Genomic DNA, 22,945 nt, shown 5'->3' with positions numbered 1-22,945 from the left:
CGAAACACTGTCCACAGATGCAGCACAATTCAAACACCTGAGGATTTACAGATTTTTGTGTGAAGTCTGTCAAACAACATTGTACTCTTTACAGTTTACAAATGCTTACAGATTAGAAATACATGCCTTTAAACAAACACAGAGAAAAATATTTATCAAAATATACTGAGATTAAATTATTATGGAAAAAAGTTGAGTCTTGACATATATTTTGTAGTAACAGATTTAAACTTTTTATATCATGTTTTTAACATCCATCCATCTATCTGTCTATCTATCCATCCATCAATCTATTATTTCTAATATATCTATCTGTCTGTCCATCTTTCTATATCTGTCCATCTATACATATCTCTGTCTATCTCTCTCTCTCTATATCTGTCTATATATTATTTCTAATCTAAATTAATACTAGTTTACCTTGTTAGACAACATGGTCAGTGAAAAGCTTGAGAGTAAATTTGAGAAGTGATGTATGAAGAAAACACTAAATATTACCAAATATCCCTTGGAAGCAGAATATTTTTATTGTTTTAATTTCTGGTCAAGTTGTAATTTGTGTAAAATTACACAAAATAAATATTTAATTGTATTTAGGATATAAAAACAAGACATAATTCTCCTGTGAGATGTAAACTTCCACTATTGAACATTCTCAGTAGATAAAAACACTGTTTGTTGTTCATGTGTTTTCAGCCAGGCCCAGTAGATGAGTGAAGGAGTGCATCAGGTCCAGTCCCAGATAGGCGTGTGTGAGGGAGCAGGCGACACCCAGCCCGGACTGAGCGATCAGAGCCCACTGCATCTTAGCACTGAAGTACAGCGGCTCCAGTCTAACAGAGGACAGAGACAGGTGAGCACACACAAACACACAAACACACACACACACACACCAACATCAGATGACACCCAGGCCGGACTGAGCGATCAGAGCCCACTGCATCTTAGCACTGAAGTACAGCAGCCCCAGTCTGCCGGAGGACAGCCAGAAGTCAGCCGACACCAGCCCACACACCCCCCAACATTACTGACCACACACACCAACATTACTGACCACACACACCAACATCAACATTACTGAGCACACACAGCGCTTTACCTGCCCTGAGCCGACTCCGCATAGCCGTGGAAGTACAGATACCGGCCATACAGGTACAGGATCCCAAAGAGCGCTGCCAATGCTAGAGGGAGAGAGAGAGAGAGAGAGAGAGAGAGAGAGAGAGAGAGAGAGAGAGAGAGAGAGAGAAAATCATCATGTTTCTCATGATGGGTTTGTTCATATCACATAGTAGAACCATTTTTGGGTTCTCAAAGGATCTTTCAGTGATCTGGGGTCTCATTTATAAAACTGTGCGTAGGATTCTTACTAAAAGTGTACGTGCGCCCGGAAGCCAATAATGGCGTACACCAAAAAACATTCAGACTTATGAATCTGCGCAAAAATCTCTTTATAAATCCCAGTCAGCAGAAGAGTGCGCATATGCGTCTCCACCCCGAAATAACCATATATGAGCTTACAACACCTTTTTTCGGTTTGCTATGCATATCCGCATCTGCATATCATTTGCATATGCATATTCATCCATGTCATGCCATGTATAATGGTACAAGACATTATGAAAATATGAGGGCCAGCTAGTCCTTGAGGAGGTGCGGGCAGGTGTTAAAGGACCTGCAGGATGGTGGGCATGCGGCAGCAGAGATGTGAGGGTGCGCTGGAAAAGATCATCTATTGGACCGAGATCTGGCAAGCAGATCCACAGCGGATCAAGTTCTTGGTCCGAGCAGTCTAAGATGTCCTTCCTAGCCCGGCAATTCTCCACATCTGGGATAGGAAGGACTCACCAGCATGTCCTCTGTGCCTTGGAAGGGGTTCCTTTTCAGTCGGTCACGTTCAACGTAATTGGGATCACTTCAGGGAGCCCAATCATCTTCAGGTATCTACAGAAATGAGCCAGTGCACATTGGCATGTGAGATCTTTGATCTCAAACTTGACAAGTTTGTTTGGGATCAGTGCCGATGGCTGTCGTGTCAGTGAGGCCTTCACAGGGGAGAGTCTAGTTGACACAGTCTCTGCTGACACTTCAGGAATGCGTTGTGGCTGTGTCCAGGCGCAAGTCCACCATCTGATCTGGATACGGCCTGGGTCCGGCTGATTACAGTAAACCTCGGAATAAACAGAAAGACTAAAATTAGCAGAGCTGCCATTCTTTTTATGATGTAGCAAGTACATCAGATGTTATAACAAGTGTTCCCAGTTCCGGCTGACCTAATTTATGCAGCATAATATTCATTTAACTGATTTGAATAAAATGAATGTATAGTGTAGCCAATGCAGGGTTGACAGAACCAAGCTAATATGGTCGTACTTTCTGGTTCTGGTAAGAACTTTAGCTGCTGCGTTGTAGACCAGCTGTAGTTTGTTTAGTCAACCTCTGTGGGCCCCTCACGCCTGTCAGCCACAGCAGCCAGTGGAGCCTCCAAAGGAGCGCGCTGGTCCTTCTCATGGACGACCAGTCGTTTCCTTTGGGGCTCCAGCTGATGATCAGATGTCGGTCGCAGCATCGGAGGGGGAGCTTCAGTCCTCTGGAGATGACGACTCGACTGCATTGCCCCCTTCGGGGAGTCTAGGCACCTCTATGCGTCGAAGTGGAATCTGTTCGTTGATTGGTGTTCTTCTCACCAGGAGAACCCCCGAACTTGCTCGATTAGAGCAGTGCTTTCCTTCCTACAAGAAGGGCTGGAGCAAAGGCTGTCTCCCTCCATCCTTAAAGTGAATGTTGCCGCTATCGCCGCACATCGTGATGCAGTTGAGCGTTAATCGCTGGGAGAGCACGACCTGATCGTCAGGTTCCTGAGGGGAGCGAGGAGATTAAATCCGCCTCACCCACTCTCGATACCCTCTTGGGATTTGTCTCTGGTCCTTTCGGCTTTTCAGAGATCACCCTTTGAGCCTTTGCAATCAGCAGAGTTAAAAATTCTGTCCTGTAAGAAAGTACTCCTGGTTGCATTGGCCTCCATCAAGAGGATAGGGGACCTGCATGCATTTTTGGTCGATGAATCGTGCCTGGATTTCGGCCCGGCTAACTCTCTAGTAGGGATGGGAATTGAAAACCGGTTCCACTCGAGAACTGGTTCTAAGTTGGTTCTAACGAGTCCTCTTATCGATGCTCCTGCTCCGAGACCCAGCCATATATACAGACCGTGAACTCACAACTGTCCCTTTTGTCCTTTATCGGGCACCATACTATAGCACGGCATCCTACGCATCTTTGCGTCATAACATTAAAGCAATTTGAGCAACCATGGGGGAATCATGGAGAGGAAGAGATGATCTAAAGCTTGGATTTATTTTACTAAATGAGACGAAGATTATGCCGTTTGCAATAACTGCAAAGCTGTTATTTCTTGTAAGGGTGCAAATACAAGCAACATGCTTAAACTTATTTCTACCCATGGTACTAAATTGCAGGAATACCGTGTTTTTGATCCGCTGTGTACAACTGCCCAAGCTAGCAGCGCCGTAACCTCCATTGAATAGGGTAATGTAATGTAAAATATCACTGGCGTCTTACTAATAACAGGCATATTCTACGAAAACACTGTATTATGTATAACTATTAGCATATGACTATCTTTTTCCACACAGTGCTATCAGGAATCGATAAGAGAATCATTAAACAATCGGATCGATAAGCAGAATCGTCCTGCCCTCCCGGGTTGAGAGCCCACTCCACTAGGAGTGTTGCTTCTTCCTGGGTGCTGGCACACGGCGCCTCGCTGACAGATATCTGTAGAGCTGCGGGCTGGGCATCACCTAACACGTTCGGTAGGTTTTATAGCCTATGTGTTGAGCCGGTTTATTCCCGTGTGCTCGCTTCAACCAGCCGGTAACACCGAAGTTCCCGCTCTAGTGTTGGCTTGCTGCGCCACTCCCCTCCACATGGAGCGGATACGTGCGGTTTTTGCTCCAGTCGAGTTCCCGACTCAGGGAAACCCTGTCGAGTTTCTCCACACCCCTCGGCAGTCGGACGTGTCAGAGCGTCCGACGCCAGTCCTAGTACTTGTATGCTTGTGTAACCTGTGCTAGGCTGGGTCCCATATTTTGTGATCCCGGCGATTCAAAGTGGTTTTCCTTCATCTGCCGTCACCTTTCGGGGCCTGTTTTGTGCGATGCAATGGTTATAATTGAGACCCTAGATCTTAAAAGAACCATTATGTTCTCTCTTAGTGTGAAGAACAATTAAAGTCCCCCTGTAGTCAATAATTAATAATTAGTCAATCAACTAATCTTTGATCACCAAAATGACATTTAAACGGGTTTTTTTTCTTAAAAAAATGTCTTTGTGTCTTAATATATCTTGAATGTAAAGCGACACCCTTGCCTCATTTAGTATCTGCGGTTCTATGAATATGCAAATGAGCCCCGCCTCCACTCACTCACTCACTCACTCAGAGATCCACTCGTTGACGATCACAGGTTGATCTGATTGGTTACAAGGTAGTTTGTGATGTCAGAAACACCAGCGATTTCAAAGCGTGTTTTTGAGACTGTCTTTGTTCACTGCAGTTTTAAGCAGAAAATACTCAGCAATGCTGTCGACTTATGAATTTACACATGGTTTGTCTTAACGCGTAGTAAAAACACCACATAGACATATAAACAACATTAAAAGCTGGATTTTCACCACAGGGGGACTTTTAATTTTCTTCATGAAACCATAGATGCCAATCAAGAAAGCTTTATTTTTAAGAGTGTAATAGTAAATGTGATGCTTGATTTAACTTAACATTGAACACCAGCTTATTTTAGATCTGTTTCATTCGTTGAGATCTGACTGGAGGAGTTTTTTAAAGAGCACAACAAAAACAACAGGACTGCGCTGTTTTGCATAAAACATTTTCAAAGTATGTTTTGTTTACATGCAAATCTGAGGTGTGTGATGTCAGATTATGGTGGAAGTCAATGTCAGATGTGAGAGGTGTTTAATCAAGATAGACTTAATATAGTTAACCACAGTAACAAAGCAGGTTTTATTTGTACACTTCTCAAAAGGGAAAGTTCCTCTTTCTAGACCAGCCTAAGGTGGTTTTATTAGACTTACTGTCCATTAAGTTCCCCAAAAAACCCTCTAAACCAGTCAAAACTGACCAGTCTGACCAAACATATAGGCATTTTCACTCTTTCAAATGAAACATTAGATGATCTCTGTTACTGTAAATAAATCAAGAAATTTTCAGGGTGGCATGTTTCTGTTGAATGCAATAATAATCTAGCATAACTAGCTTAGTTTGCTTTTTCAGAAGCTCTTTCACATGAAACATTTGTTGTGTTGAGCTATTTCAATGACTTTTGTTTGATTTGTTCATTGCAAACAGCTGAAAGTCTGTAAATGTGCCAATAAATCTGATTTGCAATGGGGGTTGAATAATTTTGATTACAACTGTATTTGCAAGCTGCTTGAGCTTGTCTTATTAATACCACAAAATATTACAGCTGCGTTTTATCACGATTAATTATGTAAGTTTGTTTCCGCCATGGGATAAAACAATTTAAAAGATAATTGAGACTTTTTTTCTCACAATTCTGACTTTTTTGTCTCTCTCAGAATTGTGAGATATAAACTTATAATTTTGACTTGTTTTTAGCAAATGCGAGTTTAACCCTCTACAGCACAGGGCAACGGAAACTTTTCTTAAGCCTATGTTCAGTACATGTTACATGCTGTCTTACATGCATAAAAGAGTGAAAGGTCACACACGCACACTTGCACACTTCTGGGAGATTTGGGATGTCTGGAACTGCTTTTTTTTTCACAAGGAGTGAAATCTCATTACATGAAGTGCATGATATGACATGACACACTACAAGATACAAACCTATGCCTGTATAAAATCAAATATATCAATGTGTTTCATGTGTTTTCCCATTTTACTTAATGATTTCTTGACTTTTGTATTGCTCTCTGAGCTTTGTATGATGCAAATTTTCTCCATGATTATGTCCCATTGTTGTGGCAACGAAAAAATATTTTGGCGTCGGGGGAGGGGGGGATTATCAATAAATCAATAAAATGTTCCTAAATTAGCCAAGAAATGGTGTGGAATAATTTGTATCATGTGCCATCAAAATGTGTGCAGTAGAGGGTTAAATTATTATTTTATGACTTTTCTCAGAATTGTGAGTTTTTTTAATTACGAGTTTAAAGAAGTCATTCTGACTTGCAATGCTGACTTTATAACTTGGAATAACTATATTATGCAATTCTGACTTTACAACAATTTTCGAGTTTATATCTCACAATTATAACACACTATTGCGAGATTATGTCTCGCAGTTCTACCCTTATAACACACCATTGAGAGTTTATATCTCGCAATTTTGATTTTATAACACACTATTGCGAGTTTATATCTCGCAATTCTGACTTTATAACACTATTGAGAGTTTATATCTCGCAATTCTGACTTTATAACACACTATTGAGAGTTTATATCTCAAAATTCTGACTTTATAACACACTATTGAGAGTTTATATCTCGCAATTCTGACTTTATAACACTATTGAGAGTTTACATCTCGCAATTCTGACTTTATAACACACTATTGAGAGTTTATATCTCGCAATTCTGACTTTATAACACTATTGAGAGTTTACATCTCGCAATTCTGACTTTATAACACTATTGAGAGTTTATATCTCGCAATTCTGACTTTATAACACACTATTGAGAGTTTATATCTCAAAATTCTGACTTTATAACACACTATTGAGAGTTTATATCTCGCAATTCTGACTTTATTACAAGTTCCGAGTTTATATCACGCAATTATGACTTTATAACTCAGAATTTTTAGAAAAAAGTCAGAATTGTGAGTTTATATCACACGAGAAAAAAGTCAGAATTGTGAGATAAAAAGTCGCAATTAAGTTTTTTATTCAGTGGCGGAAACATGATTAATATGTTCTTCTTTGACAACAGAGTTGACAGTGGTCTACCTGATGATGATGATGATGGTGATGATGCTTGGTCTTTCGGTTGAGAGAGAAAACTCACCTTGACTGAAGAAAACTCCAGCCAGCCAAAGTGAGAAGATGAAAATGGGGAAATACTCCGAGCAGTTCGCTCTGGAAAAGCAAGATGATGCCAGACATATGAGACACAGCCTCTCAGCATTCATATCATGTGTGTAAAAGCGGTTCCTCGGACTCACTGGGCTCGGAAGACCCGCTCAAACTCGGGCGGGCCGGTGGTGGCGGGCGGAGAGACCGAGTGCTTGCGGCGCGCGTAGATCACCTTCAGGGAGAAGTACGCTGAGGGAAACAGGGAATAAACACGTTATTACCGACAGTCTATGGTTATTACACGGCTCTGTGGAATACTTGATTCTGATTGGCCAATAGCGCCATCCGGTGGTATGTTATGGTGCGTTCGAGTTCTCCTTGGAAGTTCGTATTTACGAGGTGGGAAGTCGTGTTTATGACGGTATGAACGCTCAAGTCACTTTCGTTGGCGTAAGATGGCGGTGTACTTTCTCTTAATTAATTACACAAAAATACAGCAAGGTTCTTAAACTCAAATTTTAGAAAATTAAGAACAAAGAAATGTGCATCAGGTGTGCTTCGCTTTTTTATGCATTTAATTAATTTATGAAGCCACTGCAAACTTTATCGTTACATATTACATTGTTATATTATAATGGCATCATGTTCTGTGCAGGCAATTAGCTTACTTCGCTGTAAATAGAAAAGCCTGACAATATTACTGATAAATAAGTATTGTGGTATTCCGCCATGTTTCTCACTGACACGCCCACAACTCGTAAAGTTCGGGGCTTACAGAAAATCCCGAGCTTCCCACTCATATTTACTAGATTCTGGTGGCGTGCGTTCAACTGGTAAAAACGATCATTAGACTTGTATGCACCATTATTACGCGGCTCTGTGGAATGCTTGATTCTGATTGGTCGATCGCTCCATCCAGCGGTGTGATGTTCCCAGATAACAGCGGCTGAGAACCGAAACACAGGCTCATCCGGGTAACTGAAGTCAGCAGCGCTATACGCTCGCTAGGAACGGGTTTTATTCGTGGAAGTTTTGCATTTGGTGAGCTAATAAAAAAACTCAGTCAAATCAATATTTTGTGTATAGTTATTTAATTATGCCATCATCCAGTATCGTGGGCTCGCTCTTGTTTCATACAAAGCAGATGCAGCCATTTTATGACGATTGTTTTGTTCACAGTTGAATTATCCACCTTTTTCCTGGTTAGCGAATTTACCCATGATTCAGAGCGGGTTTGAACCGGAAGCCGGTTGTCCTTTTCCGGTTCGAAATTTTATCAGAAAATGTCTAATACGCTTATTTCACGCAGCCGTTATTTTGAAATCGAAAGCGAGGCTCCGGTGGGAAGAAAACCGGAAGTGTCGCCTTTAATCATAGGAGAGTCGCGAATGCGATGGCGTATTGTTGTGTTTAATGTAGATTTACATTAAATGTACATTGTGTTTAATGTAATTTTATTCTAAAAATGTACATACATTTCTTTCATACCTTAGACTATATACAGTGAAAATCATTTATATATTTTTTTTTTTCAGAAAGTAAAAAAAGAAGCAGGAACGAACTATATCTACTATATTGGATATTAACATCCAATAGTGTAAATCGCGGCAGCAGCTTCAGGTTGGTAGTCCAAGGCATTGTTGTTTATCTGTACTTCCGGGGTTCTTCCCACCGGAGCCTCACTTTCCAATTTAAAATAACGGCTGTGTGAAATAAGCGTATAAGGGGAGAATTGGGACTGTCTGTTTACTTCCGGTTTCTGGACTGGCTGCAGTAACAGGTCTCAGTCCATGCGGGGGCGCTCACAGGCGAGTGCAGAATGAATGGGAGTCTATGGGGTTTCATCCCCAGAAATCCACTTTTCTCAGGATGTAATTTTTTGTCAAGTAATTTGAAAGTTGAATTCAAAAGGGGGGGCTAAGATAATGCACTCAGCTGAAAATTGCATTTTTAAGTTCACTTATCTGTTCTAAAAATCTGTTAAAAATGTGATGACGTCACATAATAGCAGAATGCTAGCGTGTTCTGGCCATAGACTGTAAAAAAAGAGGTTCTGGCCAACAACGACCTAACCTGTAAGAAATCGAAATGACATAAGTACTCGTTCATTCGACTTTTGGTCTATAATCTATGAACTTGCGGAATCAACAATAAAATCTATGTTGATTCAACGACAAGCAGGACAAAGGGATACATTTAGCCGTCTAGCTCCATAGACTCCCATCCATTCTGCACTCGCCCGCGATCACCTCCAGTGGAATTCTAATGGAACTGCAACCAAGATGATATACAATGGCGCTAATAGGAAGTGCCAATAAGACTCTCCGTAGACGGACTCTGGTTTTATGAAGATTAAGCGCCGCTTGCTCAGAACGCCGCAGTGATGTGCTGGTTAGAAAATATGTGAAATAAGTAGGGCTGCCCCTGCCCGTGCACGACTGAAGTTGGGTTGGAAGTTATGTATACTATATGGGAGAGAATGCTAAACCATAATGAGCGTTTTCGTAATATATTGCCTATTCTGCATCTCAACGCACGCATAAGCTTGCCACAAAAACCGGCAAAAGTAATGATTATGCATGAAACATTTAAATTGTTTATTAATAACTAGTGTTTTCTGTAAGTGTGACTGCAAAGATAAATTTGATGATACTGACTCGCCATCTTCGCAGTAGTGAACGCGTCTATAGAGAGAAATGCATACTTCATACGAATTAACCTATACATAAGCAGAGAGCAGCCCATTTCTGCTCGTTTTTAATTATTTTGTTTAAAAGTACACATTTCAAGCTTTCTATAGATATACTTCTCATGTATGTGAGGTAACGCTGAGTTTCGTTGATTAATAAGACGCGCTCCAGTTCACGCGCCCGCGCCTCCGTGTCCTGTATATCTACAATATTTGCTTCTTATTTATTATTCCAGGCAATTTGTTGATAAAACATTTATTAAAATGAAGATACAATTTATACTAAACGAAATTCACTTTAAAGAAAGGCTTTCTACAAAACAAAACTTAATAAGTGGTCAAAATCATGTCTGACCCATTCCAAATGTTTTCCGATATTGGGCATCTTATAATAATAATAATAATAACTTTATTTTGTATAGCGCTTTTAAAAGTTAATTCTCAGAGCGCTTTACATAAGCGGAATTAAGAAAACATAAAAAAGACATGGTCGCAAAATACAAAGTACTTCGCACAAAATTACAAACCTAAAAACAAATTAAAAATAAATATCAAGACATTATGATCATATCTGACGCCTCTCATGCGGTTCCCTTTTCATATAATCAACATAGATGAAATAAATAAATAAATAAATAAATATTATATTGTGAAACTTAAATATAAAACGTATGTTTAGTTGTTGTTGTTTTTTTTACTTATATTTAAGCGTCGCACTGCTCCGCTTTGCTCACGTGCTCTGGTATGTAGCCTATATAGCCTATACCTATACATGCATGTGTGCGTGATGTGATGGAGGGGTGCGATTTTCGATTAATAATTGAATAATACACAGCGATCTTCGGATATTATTTTTGCTTGAAATGCCCATCCCTACTGGTAACGTATTACACCTTTTCGTTGGATGCTTCAGTTTTAGCGCAGCTAACCAAAAACGTCTACTCTCTGGCATTGAATGTAGCTGATACGCACATGGGCATTCTCTCCTTTTTATCTTATGCTCAAAGCACCCAGTTTCTAAAAAGTTTTTTATCTTCTTTGAATTGTTAAAACAACCAACAACAACACATGTAGAGCCTGAACTCATTCTCTCACTGTACGAACCGGAAGTAGGAAACCGGAGTCGTCGTCATGGTGGCGCTCATTGTTTAGAGCTGAATAAGGTGGATAAGATACAAATATAAGAATAAGCAGTGGTGGAAAGAGTACTGAAAAAACATACTCAAGTAAAAGTACCATTACATTCCAAAAAATGTAGTGTGAGTAGAGTAAAAAGTACTTGTCCAAAAAACTACTTGAGTAAGAGAAAAAAAGTTGCTTATTTAAAATTACTCATGAGTAGTGAGTGCTGAGCTGCAGATTCTACCCCTTATAATAAACACTGTGCACTACAATTTATAAATTTAAAAAAATTGCACATACTGTTTTATTTTATATTATTTTTATATTATATACACATTATATTTTGTTCTTTGTCAGAAAGATTGAAGAATATCTATCCATCTTTTTAAAATGCATTAAATCAATACACTCATCACCATTTAAATCATATTATTTGGGGGGGAAAAGCATTTAAAATTAGGCGAAAGGCCACTGGGCCTGAGCATGCTATTGTTGAAGAATGAATTGCAGAAGAATGGCACTTTAAAAGCATCTAGGGTTGAGCTAGAGAGATATTTGGAGGAAACGCATACAGATGCAAAAAGGCATGAGCCTATGTCAATTTCCGTCAGATATCCCACCTATCAATCCACCAGAATACCAAATGGAGGTCTGTGCACCTAAGTGGAAAGAGATAGAGCAGGTTGTGAGAAAGGCAAGGGCTTCATCATCTCCAGGGCCTAATGGAGTTCCGTACAGAGTGTACAAGAGTGCTTCAGGAGTTCTACGAATTCTGTGGAAATTGATAAAAGTGGCATGGGAAAAGCAGGTTGTACCTAGAGCATGGCGCTGAGCAGGGGGAGTCTTTATACCTAAAGAAAAAGATGCTACAAGCATCAGTCAGTTTCGTCCTATTTCACTATTAAACGTCGAAGGAAAGATTTTCTTCAGCATTATTGCTCAGAGATTGTCAACCTACCTATTAAAGAATGGCTTCATTGATACTTCAGTTCAAAAAGCAGGCATTCCAGGATTCTCAGGATGCTTAGAACACATCAATGTTATCTGGCAACGAATTCAATCAGCTAAAAAAGAGAGGAAGGAGCTCCATGTGATATTCCTGGATTTGGCTAATGCATATGGTTCAGTGCCACATGAGCTTCTTTGGGCATCATTTGATTTTTTCAGGGTACCTATGTCAATAAAAAATTTAGTGAAAGCCTTTATTTATTTATTTATTTATTTATTTCAACAGGGACAATGTGCAAAAAAACATTAATTAAAGATGCTTTGCACCAGATTTAGCTTAAGCTAGATTCCATCTGCAGTCCCCGAGCAGGTAAGTTGCAATACAAAATATACAATATAAAATGTAATAATTTGGAGATTTTGGAGATTTGCAATTTAGTTTCTCAACTCCAGAATTCAGCACTACATGGCAATGCTTAGAGGTTGGAATAATTGCAGGATGCACAATTTCTCTACTGGCTTTTACCATGGCAATGGAATTAATCATTAGGGCATCAAAATGGGTAGTAGGAGGAGAGCGCTTGGCTTCTGGGATGCGACTACCACCAATCAGAGCATACATGGATGACATGACAACCATGACTACAACAGTAGCCTGCACTAATCGGTTATTGGGGAAGTTAACAGATAACATCGAATGGGCACGAATGCAATTTAAGCCCTCTAAATCAAGGAGCATCTTGATAGTTAAAGGAAAGGTAGTAGATAAAACATTCTTCATTAATGGTGAGGCAATACCAACAGTTTCTGAGAAGCCAGTGAAGAGTCTAGGGAGATGGTACGATGGGGATCTAAAGGACACAGTTCGAGTGGGAGAAGTTAGACGACAAACAGTGGAAGGGTTGAAGAGCATAAACAGCTGTGCTTTACCAGGGAAACTAAAACTCTGGAGCTTTCAGTTTGGTCTACCGCCGAGGTTGCTGTGGCCACTGACTGTGTACGAGGTTTCTTTGACAACAGTGGATAAGCTGGAAGCGTTAATAAGTTCATACATCAGGAAATGGTTGGGAGTTCCACGCTGCCTCAGCAGAGTGGGACTTTATAGTAAAGGAGTATTGCAGCTGCCAGTCTCTGCTTTAACCGAGGAGTTTAAGTGCGCCAAGGTCAGACTGGAAATGACTTTAGCAGAGTCACGCGACAAATGTGTAAGGGAGACAGCCCCTGTGGTAAAAATTGGTAGAAAGTGGTCAGCAAAGAAATCTGTAGTAGAGGCAAAGGCTGACCTTCAAATTGGGGATATCGTGGGACAGGTACAGCATGGAAGAGGGGGTTTTGGGCTCAGTTTAGCTCCTCCTAAATGGCACAAGGCAGGCCCAGCCCAAAGGAGGAAGCTGGTAGTCAACGAGGTGCGAAAGCAGGAGGAGAGGATGAGATGTATAAAGGCCATTTCCCAGGCCAAGCAGGGAGAGTGGATGAGATGGGAGAGTGTGGAACAACGCAAAATGGGCTGGCAAGACCTTTGGTCAATGGAAGAGAGTAGGATCAGTTTCCTTATCAGGTCAACATATGATGTTCTCCCATCACCGCAGAACCTAAACCTCTGGGTAGGAGAGGATCCCTCTTGTCCTTTGTGTTCATCACCTGCCACATTAAGGCACATTTTGACAGGATGTAAGGTGGCTCTTAGCCAAGATCGGTTTACTTGGCTCCATGACCAAGTACTCCGATGTTTGGCTTTAGCATTGGAAGACAAGCGTAGTATGACCAATAAGTTGCCGTCTGTTCTAGCAAAACATTACACGCAGAAGACAATATTCCTTCGCCCAGGCGAGCAACCACCAAGAAAAGGTGCTAACACCAATTCTCGCCCAGGACAACTGGAAGCTGCTAGGGACTGGAAGATGCTGGCTGATCTTGATAAACGGCTTATTTTTCCACCTGAGATTGCCACCACTAACCTACGACCAGATATTGTTTTGTGGTCTGGATCAGCACGCATTGTTCAACTGATAGAGTTAACAGTGCCATGGGAGGATGCGGAAGTGAGGCATATGAGAAGAAGAAACTGCGGTATGCTCATCTGGCCACTGAGGCAGAACAGCGAGGATGGAGAGTCCAGGTTTATCCAGTGGAAGTGGGTTGTCGAGGTTTTGTGGCACACTCTACAACCCAGTTCCTCAGAGACGTCGGATTCAGTGGCCAAGAGTTGCGTCGCACAGTAAAGAACTTATCTGAAGCAGCAGAAAGGAGCAGCAACTGGCTGTGGTTGAGACGGAAAGATACTAGCTGGCTGTGTACAGGCCGCCACGCTACGGTTTCGTAGAATTCTTGAAAACTTGAAGAGTCTGTTGGTTTATTTGTATAGGTTGTATAGTATTTACAGTCATTACGTTGCTGTGTATATTGCGTGAATGACGGGTGGTTGGGCAGATTTTGTGTTTTGCGGTAGGTGGTATGCCATACGGAACCGTTGCCACTGAAACTGCATATTAACGCACCAGTGGGGCTCGACAGCCTTAGTCAAACGGGTTGGCGCGTATGGTTGGGTTGCGGAGAGATTGTGAGATTGTGGTTAGGTCTCAGCAGCAGGAGGGATGTAGAGGTCAGTAAGCTGGGCTGAGTTGAGTGGGAGACGGAGGGGGGGACTCTGGGACGCCAGAGTCACTGTCGAGCCCTCTTGATGTGTCGTGGGCTAGTCGACGAAACACTGAGGACGGAAGGTGCCCACTTGAAGACCCTAGAGATGTTCCCTACTCAGCTCAATCCAGACGGTTGTCATGGGGGGACCGCACTGTGGTTGCAGCCGTTGTGTGTGCTGACGCGTGTTAACACTAGACAGAAGGAGATTCACGTCACCATATGGAAAGAAGCGTAAATGGACGGAGAAGCATAGGTTACTGTAAAGCTACGTCTTAGTTGGTGCTTATCTTGGCGAAAGCCGAGTACAAATCAGCATGAAGTTTTAACATCTACTCTCGTGTAATGGAAATCTTGCACATAAAATATCAATATTCATAACTGTGCAAAGAATTCAAAAACCTTTAGAAACTGATATGATAGTTCAGCATCACACACACCATGAGATGGGTTAAATAGAGAGATTAAAAAATACCCAATCTCTCTCCAAAACGGTACCAATGTTAGAGTTTTGATAAATGAGAATCACTAATATTATCAGATTACCTCACCTAATGCACTGAAAAAGGCTAAGATAGTGAGCTAACACTAATTACACACTTTAATTCCATGCTATTAAATATTTTACAATTTAAACGTAAATGCACATTGTTCTAGAAGGGTTGCATGATCCCTTACATTCTACACGGCTACATTTACTCACACTGTAATGCTGATAATATAATTTGTAAGGAAAATTGTGCATTAAATAGGGAAGTTATATCCAGGAAACTTTTACAAAAGAAAGAAACAAACACACAAACACAAATGCATGTCTCTCTGTAGTCTCGGCGAAGCTGTTTTATCAGCAGCATCCAAACACAAAAAAACTAAAGTTGAACATGAAAAATGTTTTAGCGCAAGTGCACTTGCCAAATGAAGACGGATTGTGTAATGGATCAATCAAAAAAACACTGTTTATTAAAGAGCTGTAGTCACGCACTGACAGAAATGCAGTTCAGGTTAACGCCATGGTTCACAGAGTGCACTGATTCTGAATCTGGCGGCATGGCGAGCGCGAGACGCGGCAGTGCACAGATCGTGACGCGCGTCTCTCTATAAAGTGATTATGAAGTAAATGGGAGCGGGAATTCACCGCATTATGAACTCGTCACGCAATACCCCCAACCTCAGACCAAAGGTTAGGCCCTGTAGACAGGCCAGCCTATATAAATATCATATTAAGCAGAAATGTGAAATGTACCTTAGCATATTAGAGGAAGACGCTGATATCTGGATTGAACTGATGCGTGAAGAATGCACTTCCACAGCAGTCACGAGCAGGGGCGTTTCTAGGTTTTAAAAACATCAGGGGCTGAGCCCGAAACATCAGGGGCTGGGGTGGATAATAAGATAACATGATTCGATACAGAGAATAATGTATATTGTAGGCCTATTTGCAGGGGGCAGATTGGTAAAAAAAATTCAGCCCTGGCACTGTAGCCACAACAGCTCACATTACACATGCACATTCAAATGTGAGGTAGCTAGGGTGGTTCGGGCGCTCCCCCGAGAAAATTTTGATTTCTCGGACCTACATATGTGCATTTTAAGGTGTTTGAAGGCCAAAAAAAATTGGATAACAATAGCGTTAAAAGCATGTCAGTGGGCAGTAGTATACATTATTTGTCAAGCAGATAACAGATTCTTAAACATGAGAATGAGGATAAATGAAATCATCCCACCATACATATACCTAAACCTACCCATCTCCGCCCCCTAATCCCTAAACCCACCCCTAATCCTGCCCATCTCCACCCCTTGGATCTTGATCCGACTCCTCCCCGTGGATTTCGTGTACTGCATTGAGGTGCTACTGGGCAAATGAACAATTTATATATTAGCAATAAAGATTGGTTTCAGCAACTTGTTTCTTTCTTGAGTTAAGCAATGTTTTTGGCACTAATCAGTTCAATTAAAGTTAAATTGTTCACTCATAAAGACAGTCACTAGTCGTCACCTACTGGCTTAATGATGCAAGTTGTGCAAACACAGACAAGCGGATTGATTCAAACGGTGAAAAGGCTGATACTGGTGAAATATTCGAACACATTCGAGGAGGACCATACAAATAAATATATATATTTATACTTATACATTTTATAAATATATATATATATATATATATATATATATATACTTATACATTTTATAAATAAATCTATTTATACTTATGAATTTTGCTTATAGTTTATATAATTAGCCAAGCACATCTGTGTTAAATAGGAATACATTGTAGGAATAATGTTAATCAAGCTGACTAAATCACACGACTGCGCAGCCTTCACACTCACAATAAAAAAATACAATATAATTTATAACAAAGACAACCTCATTATACACAGGAAATAATATTACAGATCTAGACAAATTGGGTTGCTATAGTTAAAAGAATGCCATGAACGATAATTTAGGCTAGATGTATTTTTCACATTTTTGGTCACAAAATATATATTTTTTAATGACCCAAGTCAGTTTTGATGACTTTCCAATATTGATAAAATGTCAAAATAATAATAATGAAAAATTAGTAGGGCTACGCCAAAATGTGTAACATTTATGTAGCCTACAAAGGAATACAAAAGCCCCGACATAGAGTTTTGACGCAGCTTTAATCTCCCTTTTGGTTATTTCAATACTTAATGGTCGACAGAACACAACGTTACATACTCGTAGTTTCTTTTGCGTGATACAGGGCGCGCCGCATTTGCGCGTGATATTGAAGAGTTGCGCACCGCAAACACACGGCTGACACGACAGGAAAGTTTGTTTTTCTGAGTTTTACTTAAATAAAGCCTGACAACATCTCATCTGACAGAGGACTGTGCGGCGGTGCTGACTGCCTTATTTATTAATTTTTTTAAATTGCTGTGAGATTGTTTGCTGTTGCGCGCAAATCCTGGAGATATTCTACGATAGGCTGAACAGTGAAAACACTCACGTGGTGCGTCTGTGTGAGACAGATTTCAACAATCACCAGTCAGAGACAGCAGCAAAGCCAAAGCACAATGAAACAAGGCAACTTATGAGTTCGGGGGTTTACATAACGTTAGGCTATATTGTCCGGTTTCATATCAGTCAACTTTTCAAAATACATTCGGGGCTACACTCAAAACATTCGGGGCTGAAGCCCCGGTAAAATCGGCTGACGACGCCCCTGGTCACGAGTAACAGCAGGAATAGGCGATTGAAGTTTTCAATGCTTAATTTGATTTGATGACAGTCACGAGACCGTTTACTCGATCCAATCAGGTTGATGGATAAAAATAAAATAAAATTAAAACAAGCAGGTAACGAGTAACGACCACAAACAGAAGGAAAATAGCGGAGGTACCGATACATCACCTAAAATGTACTCAGGTAAAAGTAAAATTACACAATTTTTAAACTACTGAAAAAAAGTACAATTTCTGAAAAAAACTACTTAATTACAGTAACGTAAGTATTTGTAATTCGTTACTTCACACCCCTGATAATAAGGTATATATAATAAGACATAATAACAGGTTCGATTTTAAAAGAGTTTAATCTGAAATCAATATCTCTTATCTCCATAGTTATTAATGTGTTTAAATGCTGTGTAATAGGCTAAGTGTTATGACTGTATACCGTATCTCTTAAATGTCCGTCTATTTTGATCTCACCGCTGAAACTGCTCTCTCCGCAGAAGCTTTGCGTTTAAAGATCTAATAAAATATTTCAACTCAGATCAATATTTCGTGTTTAATTATTTATGTGGCAAGTAGCTGTGTAATAAGCGTGGTAATGTGATAATAATAATATTAATAATTGTAATATTACAGTATCCCTTACACCAGCTTTCGCAGATTTAGCCTAATTATTAGGCAAAACTACGGTGACGCATTGCTGCCACATACATATTATTTTTTCCACTCAATTATGTCCTAATAACCAGGGCCCGTATCCCTAAAAATTCTGAGAATCCTCTCAGAGAGCTCCTAACTTAACCTAAAAATTCCTTGCCAGGAGTTTTAGCTTAGAAGTGATTCCAGAACATTTTCAGTGAACTCTGAGCAAGGAATGGAAGGAAAATCCTATCTTAGTGAGGAGGTGTGGTTGACCCCGTTGCTAGGTATGAGTCATCATTTCAAAAGCCGTGATTGGTTGATCCTACAAGTTTGATGAAAATGAACTTTTGGTGATAATGAGCAAAGGATGTACCCGCAAATCAATAAACATAATTATACACTCTAATCTTATGCAGACTGTAATTGTAAATAATATTTCACATTCAAGAAAATATCTGGAAAATGAATAGTAAGCTGTAGGGGTTATACCTAACATTAGAATATAAAATATGTGAAAACTTAAGCTCATTACACCCTGTTCAAATAATGAGTCGTGTCTTATTTGCTCATATTAATATCCTAGCTGGCATATTTTGTACTTTCACTCCCATATGGACCCCATTGAAATCAAGATGGCCTATCTCAAGGGGCTGTCCTTAAAGGGTTAGTTCACCCAAAAATGAAAATTAAGTCATTAATTACTCACCCCCATGCTGTACCAACCCCGTAAGACCTTCGTTCATCTTCGGAACACAAATGAAGATATTTTTGATTAAATCTGAGAGGTGGATCACTGCTACATAGGCTGCCAGAGGGAATGAAACTTGACGGCCCAGAAAGTCATTAAAGAACATGTTTAAATATTCCATGTGCCTACAGTGGCTCAACTATAAGTTTATCAAGCGACGACAATACTTTTTTCCCGAAAAAAAAAACATAATAACGACTTTATTCGACTATTCCTTTTCTTCCTTGTGGGCCTGAGACGAGAGTTCAGGAGATTTCCACGACGCATGCGCGAGAACTGAACAAGAAGTATTAGAAGAAGAACGTCCTCTTCTCAGTTCTCGCAAATGCGTCGTGGAAATCTCCTGAACTCTCGTCTCAGGCCCACAAGGAAGAAAAGGAATAGTCGAATAAAGTCGTTATTATGTTTTTTTTTTCGGGAAAAAAGTATTCTCGTCGCTTGATAAACTTATAGTTGAGCCACTGTAGTCACATGGAATATTTAAACATGTTCTTTAATGACTTTCTGGGCCGTCAAGTTTCATTCCCTCTGGCAGCCTATGTAGCAGTGATCCACCTCTCAGATTTAATCAAAAATATCTTCATTTGTGTTCCGAAGATGAACGAAGGTCTTACGGGGTTGGTACAGCATGGGGGTGAGTAATTAATGACTTAATTTTCATTTTTGGGTGAACTAACCCTTTAATGAAGTAGAAATTGCAACGTTACAACTCAGTGTGGTCTTAACGAGGGTAACACGGCTCAGCTTTTATCAATGTCTGTAGCGTCTCAATAATTCCCTGTCATCCGGTGTTTGCAGGACATCTTTCCTGCCTCCTCTGTTGGCCATTTTGTGCAGCTGTTTAGAGGAACTCCTGAGCCACTAAAAGTCCTCTTCCCTGCTCATAGCAGATCTCGCCTTAGGAGCCCTTTTAAGCGCTAGGAATCTGGAGGAATAGCTTTTATATTAACTGGGATTTTCGTGTCACTTTTAGGGGAAATTCTAAGAAAACGTCATGACTCTGAGAATTTTCTTAGAATTTGGCCACTAGGAGCCACTTTTTGCACAAAAATTCTTTAGGGATACGGGCTAGAGGTCTGCGCGGGACACTATTTTCAGACCCGCTCCCGCCCGCTCCCGCAGTGTTCAGTCCCGCTCCCGCCCGCTCCCGCAAAGATTTGTCATTTTTAGTACCGCTCCCGCCCGCATCTGTGATATAATGTCCCGCTCCCGCCCGCACTTTCTGTCTGACGAAAGGTCTTGGGGAAAAAAATGCGTGCACACAAAATTCCTTACCAATACTTGGTAACATATTTATTGGTCCCATATTACGAACAGCATAATATTCACAACAGTACTTTATCTGAAGCACTAGAGGCGCTCTGTTCCTCGTCCATGCTGTCTATTTTGAACTTGAACTAGCTTTCGAATTCGAACTCGGAGCAGCGGGAAAGGAATTGTCTCTAAACAAGTGTGCGTGAGATTAGGCCCCGCCCTTCCCGACAACATTCACAAGTTTAGGCTGCTTAAAACGTTTTTATTGCTGCCAATCAGAATCTCCCTCACAACTACAAATTATGTACGCTACTTTAATCATTTATATATTTTACTTTATACTCATATTTAATTTGCGGGAGTGCAGCGTATCATCCCTCCCGCCCGCACCCGCAAGTGCACCTCATCATCCCGCCCGCTCCCGCAATGACCTTTAAAAATTTGTCCCGCGCCGCACTGTTTTGCGTCGGGACCCGCGGGTCCCGCGGGACTCCCGCGGGAGTGCAGACCTCTAATACGGGCCCAGATCTTATGTGCCTCAATGTGCCTTTAGCAACTTCCCCTGAAAATTAGTTGACAACAGTGCAAAAAAATTCTAACACACATCATGAAATATCCCGTTCTTAATCCGGATGTTTGGTCTTTAATTTAAACATATGTCGTCATACATTCACTATTAACAATCGCTTTTAGTGAATGTATCTGACTAATAATCTTTCCAGAGGGATTTTTGTTCTAACAAATCTTAAAGTGTTAGCTAGATCATAATTATGTAATCGGAACATAATAGAATAGCTATATTTTGGTAATATAATATATTCCAATAGGTTATAGTTAACTACATTAGTTAGCATTCTAATAATGAACTGCATACAGCATAAATCTTTGTTCATGTTAATTTCCACATAGCCTAATAATTTATTAAAATCGTGTTAACATTAGTTAATGCACTACGAACTAACATGACAAATGAACAGATGTATTTTTATCTTATTAACTAACGTTAAAGATTAACAAATACAGTAACTAATATATTGCTCATTTTCAGTTCATACATTAACTGATTAACCTTATTGTAAAGCGTAACCGATATTTTGATAAAACTGTCTCAGTATAGGCCATTTGTCAACGGTCACCAAAACAATCTTTTGTGTCATAAACGATTTTAGGGTGAGTAAACTATTAATTTAAGTACACAATAACACGTGATAAAATAAGTTTGTCCAACTTCCAAGTCTTATTTTGAAACGGGCAACCCTTTATTCTTTTAGTGGTTTCTGTAGTATTCCATTCATACGTGTTTCAATGCTAATCCTCTCATATTATATCCTAAGGCTACAAGCCAACATGATTATTAGAGTTACTTTATTCAAGTAGTAGTTTAAAGATCACATGCAGCAACAGAACTATTTGTCCATTCTTACACGTGTCCTACTTGAACGAGTTAAAGTTGCTCAAGCACTTTCATCATTGTCTATAAACTGCTTCTCTGAGCACTGACTAACGTTGATTTAACCAGACCATACTTGTTTACCTTGCTCCATCAGTCCCAGCACTGTGACGGCTGCTAACAACACGACCTGGTCCGGCATCTTCCCTGTGGACACTAGTGAGATCAGATGCTTCTCTCTGTGTGTGTGTGTGTGTGTGTGTGTGTGTGTGTGTGTGTCCAAACCACACGCCCTGGCTCTTCCTTAATCACTTATATCACTATGACTAGATTGGGCGGGTCACAGATATTCTATTACATTACATCACTAATAGTATTTTGTTAGCAGGTACAACAGGTTTAAAAAAATCGTACAATTACAAACAGGTTTAAAATTACCAAGAAACAACACCACTGTTTATGTGAAACAAGCATTGTTAAAACAGGACTTCAAAGAATTTAAAAATTTAGCCAAACGTCTCATTTATCTTTGGAAATATTTTTTACACGAGTCACAAAAAATATGATACCTTACACTACATCTGATGCCTGTGCTTTCTTTCCCAGACAGCAATATAGTTTCGGTCCAGATCCGGCACACTTGGATTCCACACGGCCCAGATGTGAGCCGGATCTGGGCCGGCACTATGTTGCTGTCTGGGTTCAGTGCAAATCAGTCCTCCTATCCCATGGATTGGTTTTTAAGCAGGATGCACATTTATCAGATTCAGAGAGTGCTCTCCTGAACCTCCAGTCAAAACTCTTTCTTGCCTTTATCGCCATTGGCTTTTGGCTCGCTTAGTTGGGGACATTAAATTTTATATTCAACAATATTATTACAACATTATTTTCCTGTTATCTCTGTAAAGCTGCTTTGAAACAATCTTTACTGTAAAAAGCGCTATATGTAAATAAAAGTTTTGGGACATTTTGATTGAAAAAGTTTACCTTTTTTTTCTTGATCAGAACAATCTTGATTGGAACAAAACTTGGTAAAGGTTGTGGAACTTGCTATGGAAACAAATTTCATATAAAAACTTAAAATAGTATTTTTGTGTATTTTTAATAATAAACGTAAAATTCCGTAAGTTTTTTTTAAACTTCACTTCAGCAATAATCTGCCAAGAAAAGAGATCAAACTAAAGTCTGAATTCTGAAGCTTTCAAGATTTGAACAGTTTAAGTTGGGAAGTAAATTTTTAG

The 22,945-nt window shown here is 40.1% G+C and overlaps 1 protein-coding gene across 1 annotated transcript; it reads right to left on the bottom strand.

Annotated features, from left to right (window-relative positions):
- Positions 1 to 506: 506 nt before the first annotated feature.
- ltc4s (leukotriene C4 synthase) lies at positions 507 to 21,969 on the bottom strand. Its single transcript, XM_077217245.1, has 5 exons — positions 21,849 to 21,969; positions 7,218 to 7,317; positions 7,061 to 7,131; positions 1,100 to 1,181; positions 507 to 833 (listed from the first exon to the last, which is right to left on the bottom strand). The coding sequence occupies exons 1-5, from the start codon at positions 21,904 to 21,906 to the stop codon at positions 683 to 685; spliced, it is 462 nt and encodes a 153-aa protein (XP_077073360.1). The 5' UTR covers positions 21,907 to 21,969; the 3' UTR covers positions 507 to 682.
- Between the last annotated feature and the right edge of the window lie 976 nt (positions 21,970 to 22,945).

Source organism: Siphateles boraxobius, unplaced genomic scaffold (assembly GCF_051911475.1).
Source record: "Siphateles boraxobius isolate OS27281-9 unplaced genomic scaffold, OSU_SipBor_1 70, whole genome shotgun sequence".
In the NCBI taxonomy this organism is placed as follows: Eukaryota; Metazoa; Chordata; class Actinopteri; order Cypriniformes; family Leuciscidae; genus Siphateles; species Siphateles boraxobius.
The sequence above is the reverse complement of the archived record's forward strand: the minus strand, read 5'-3'. Positions and strand labels throughout refer to the sequence as shown.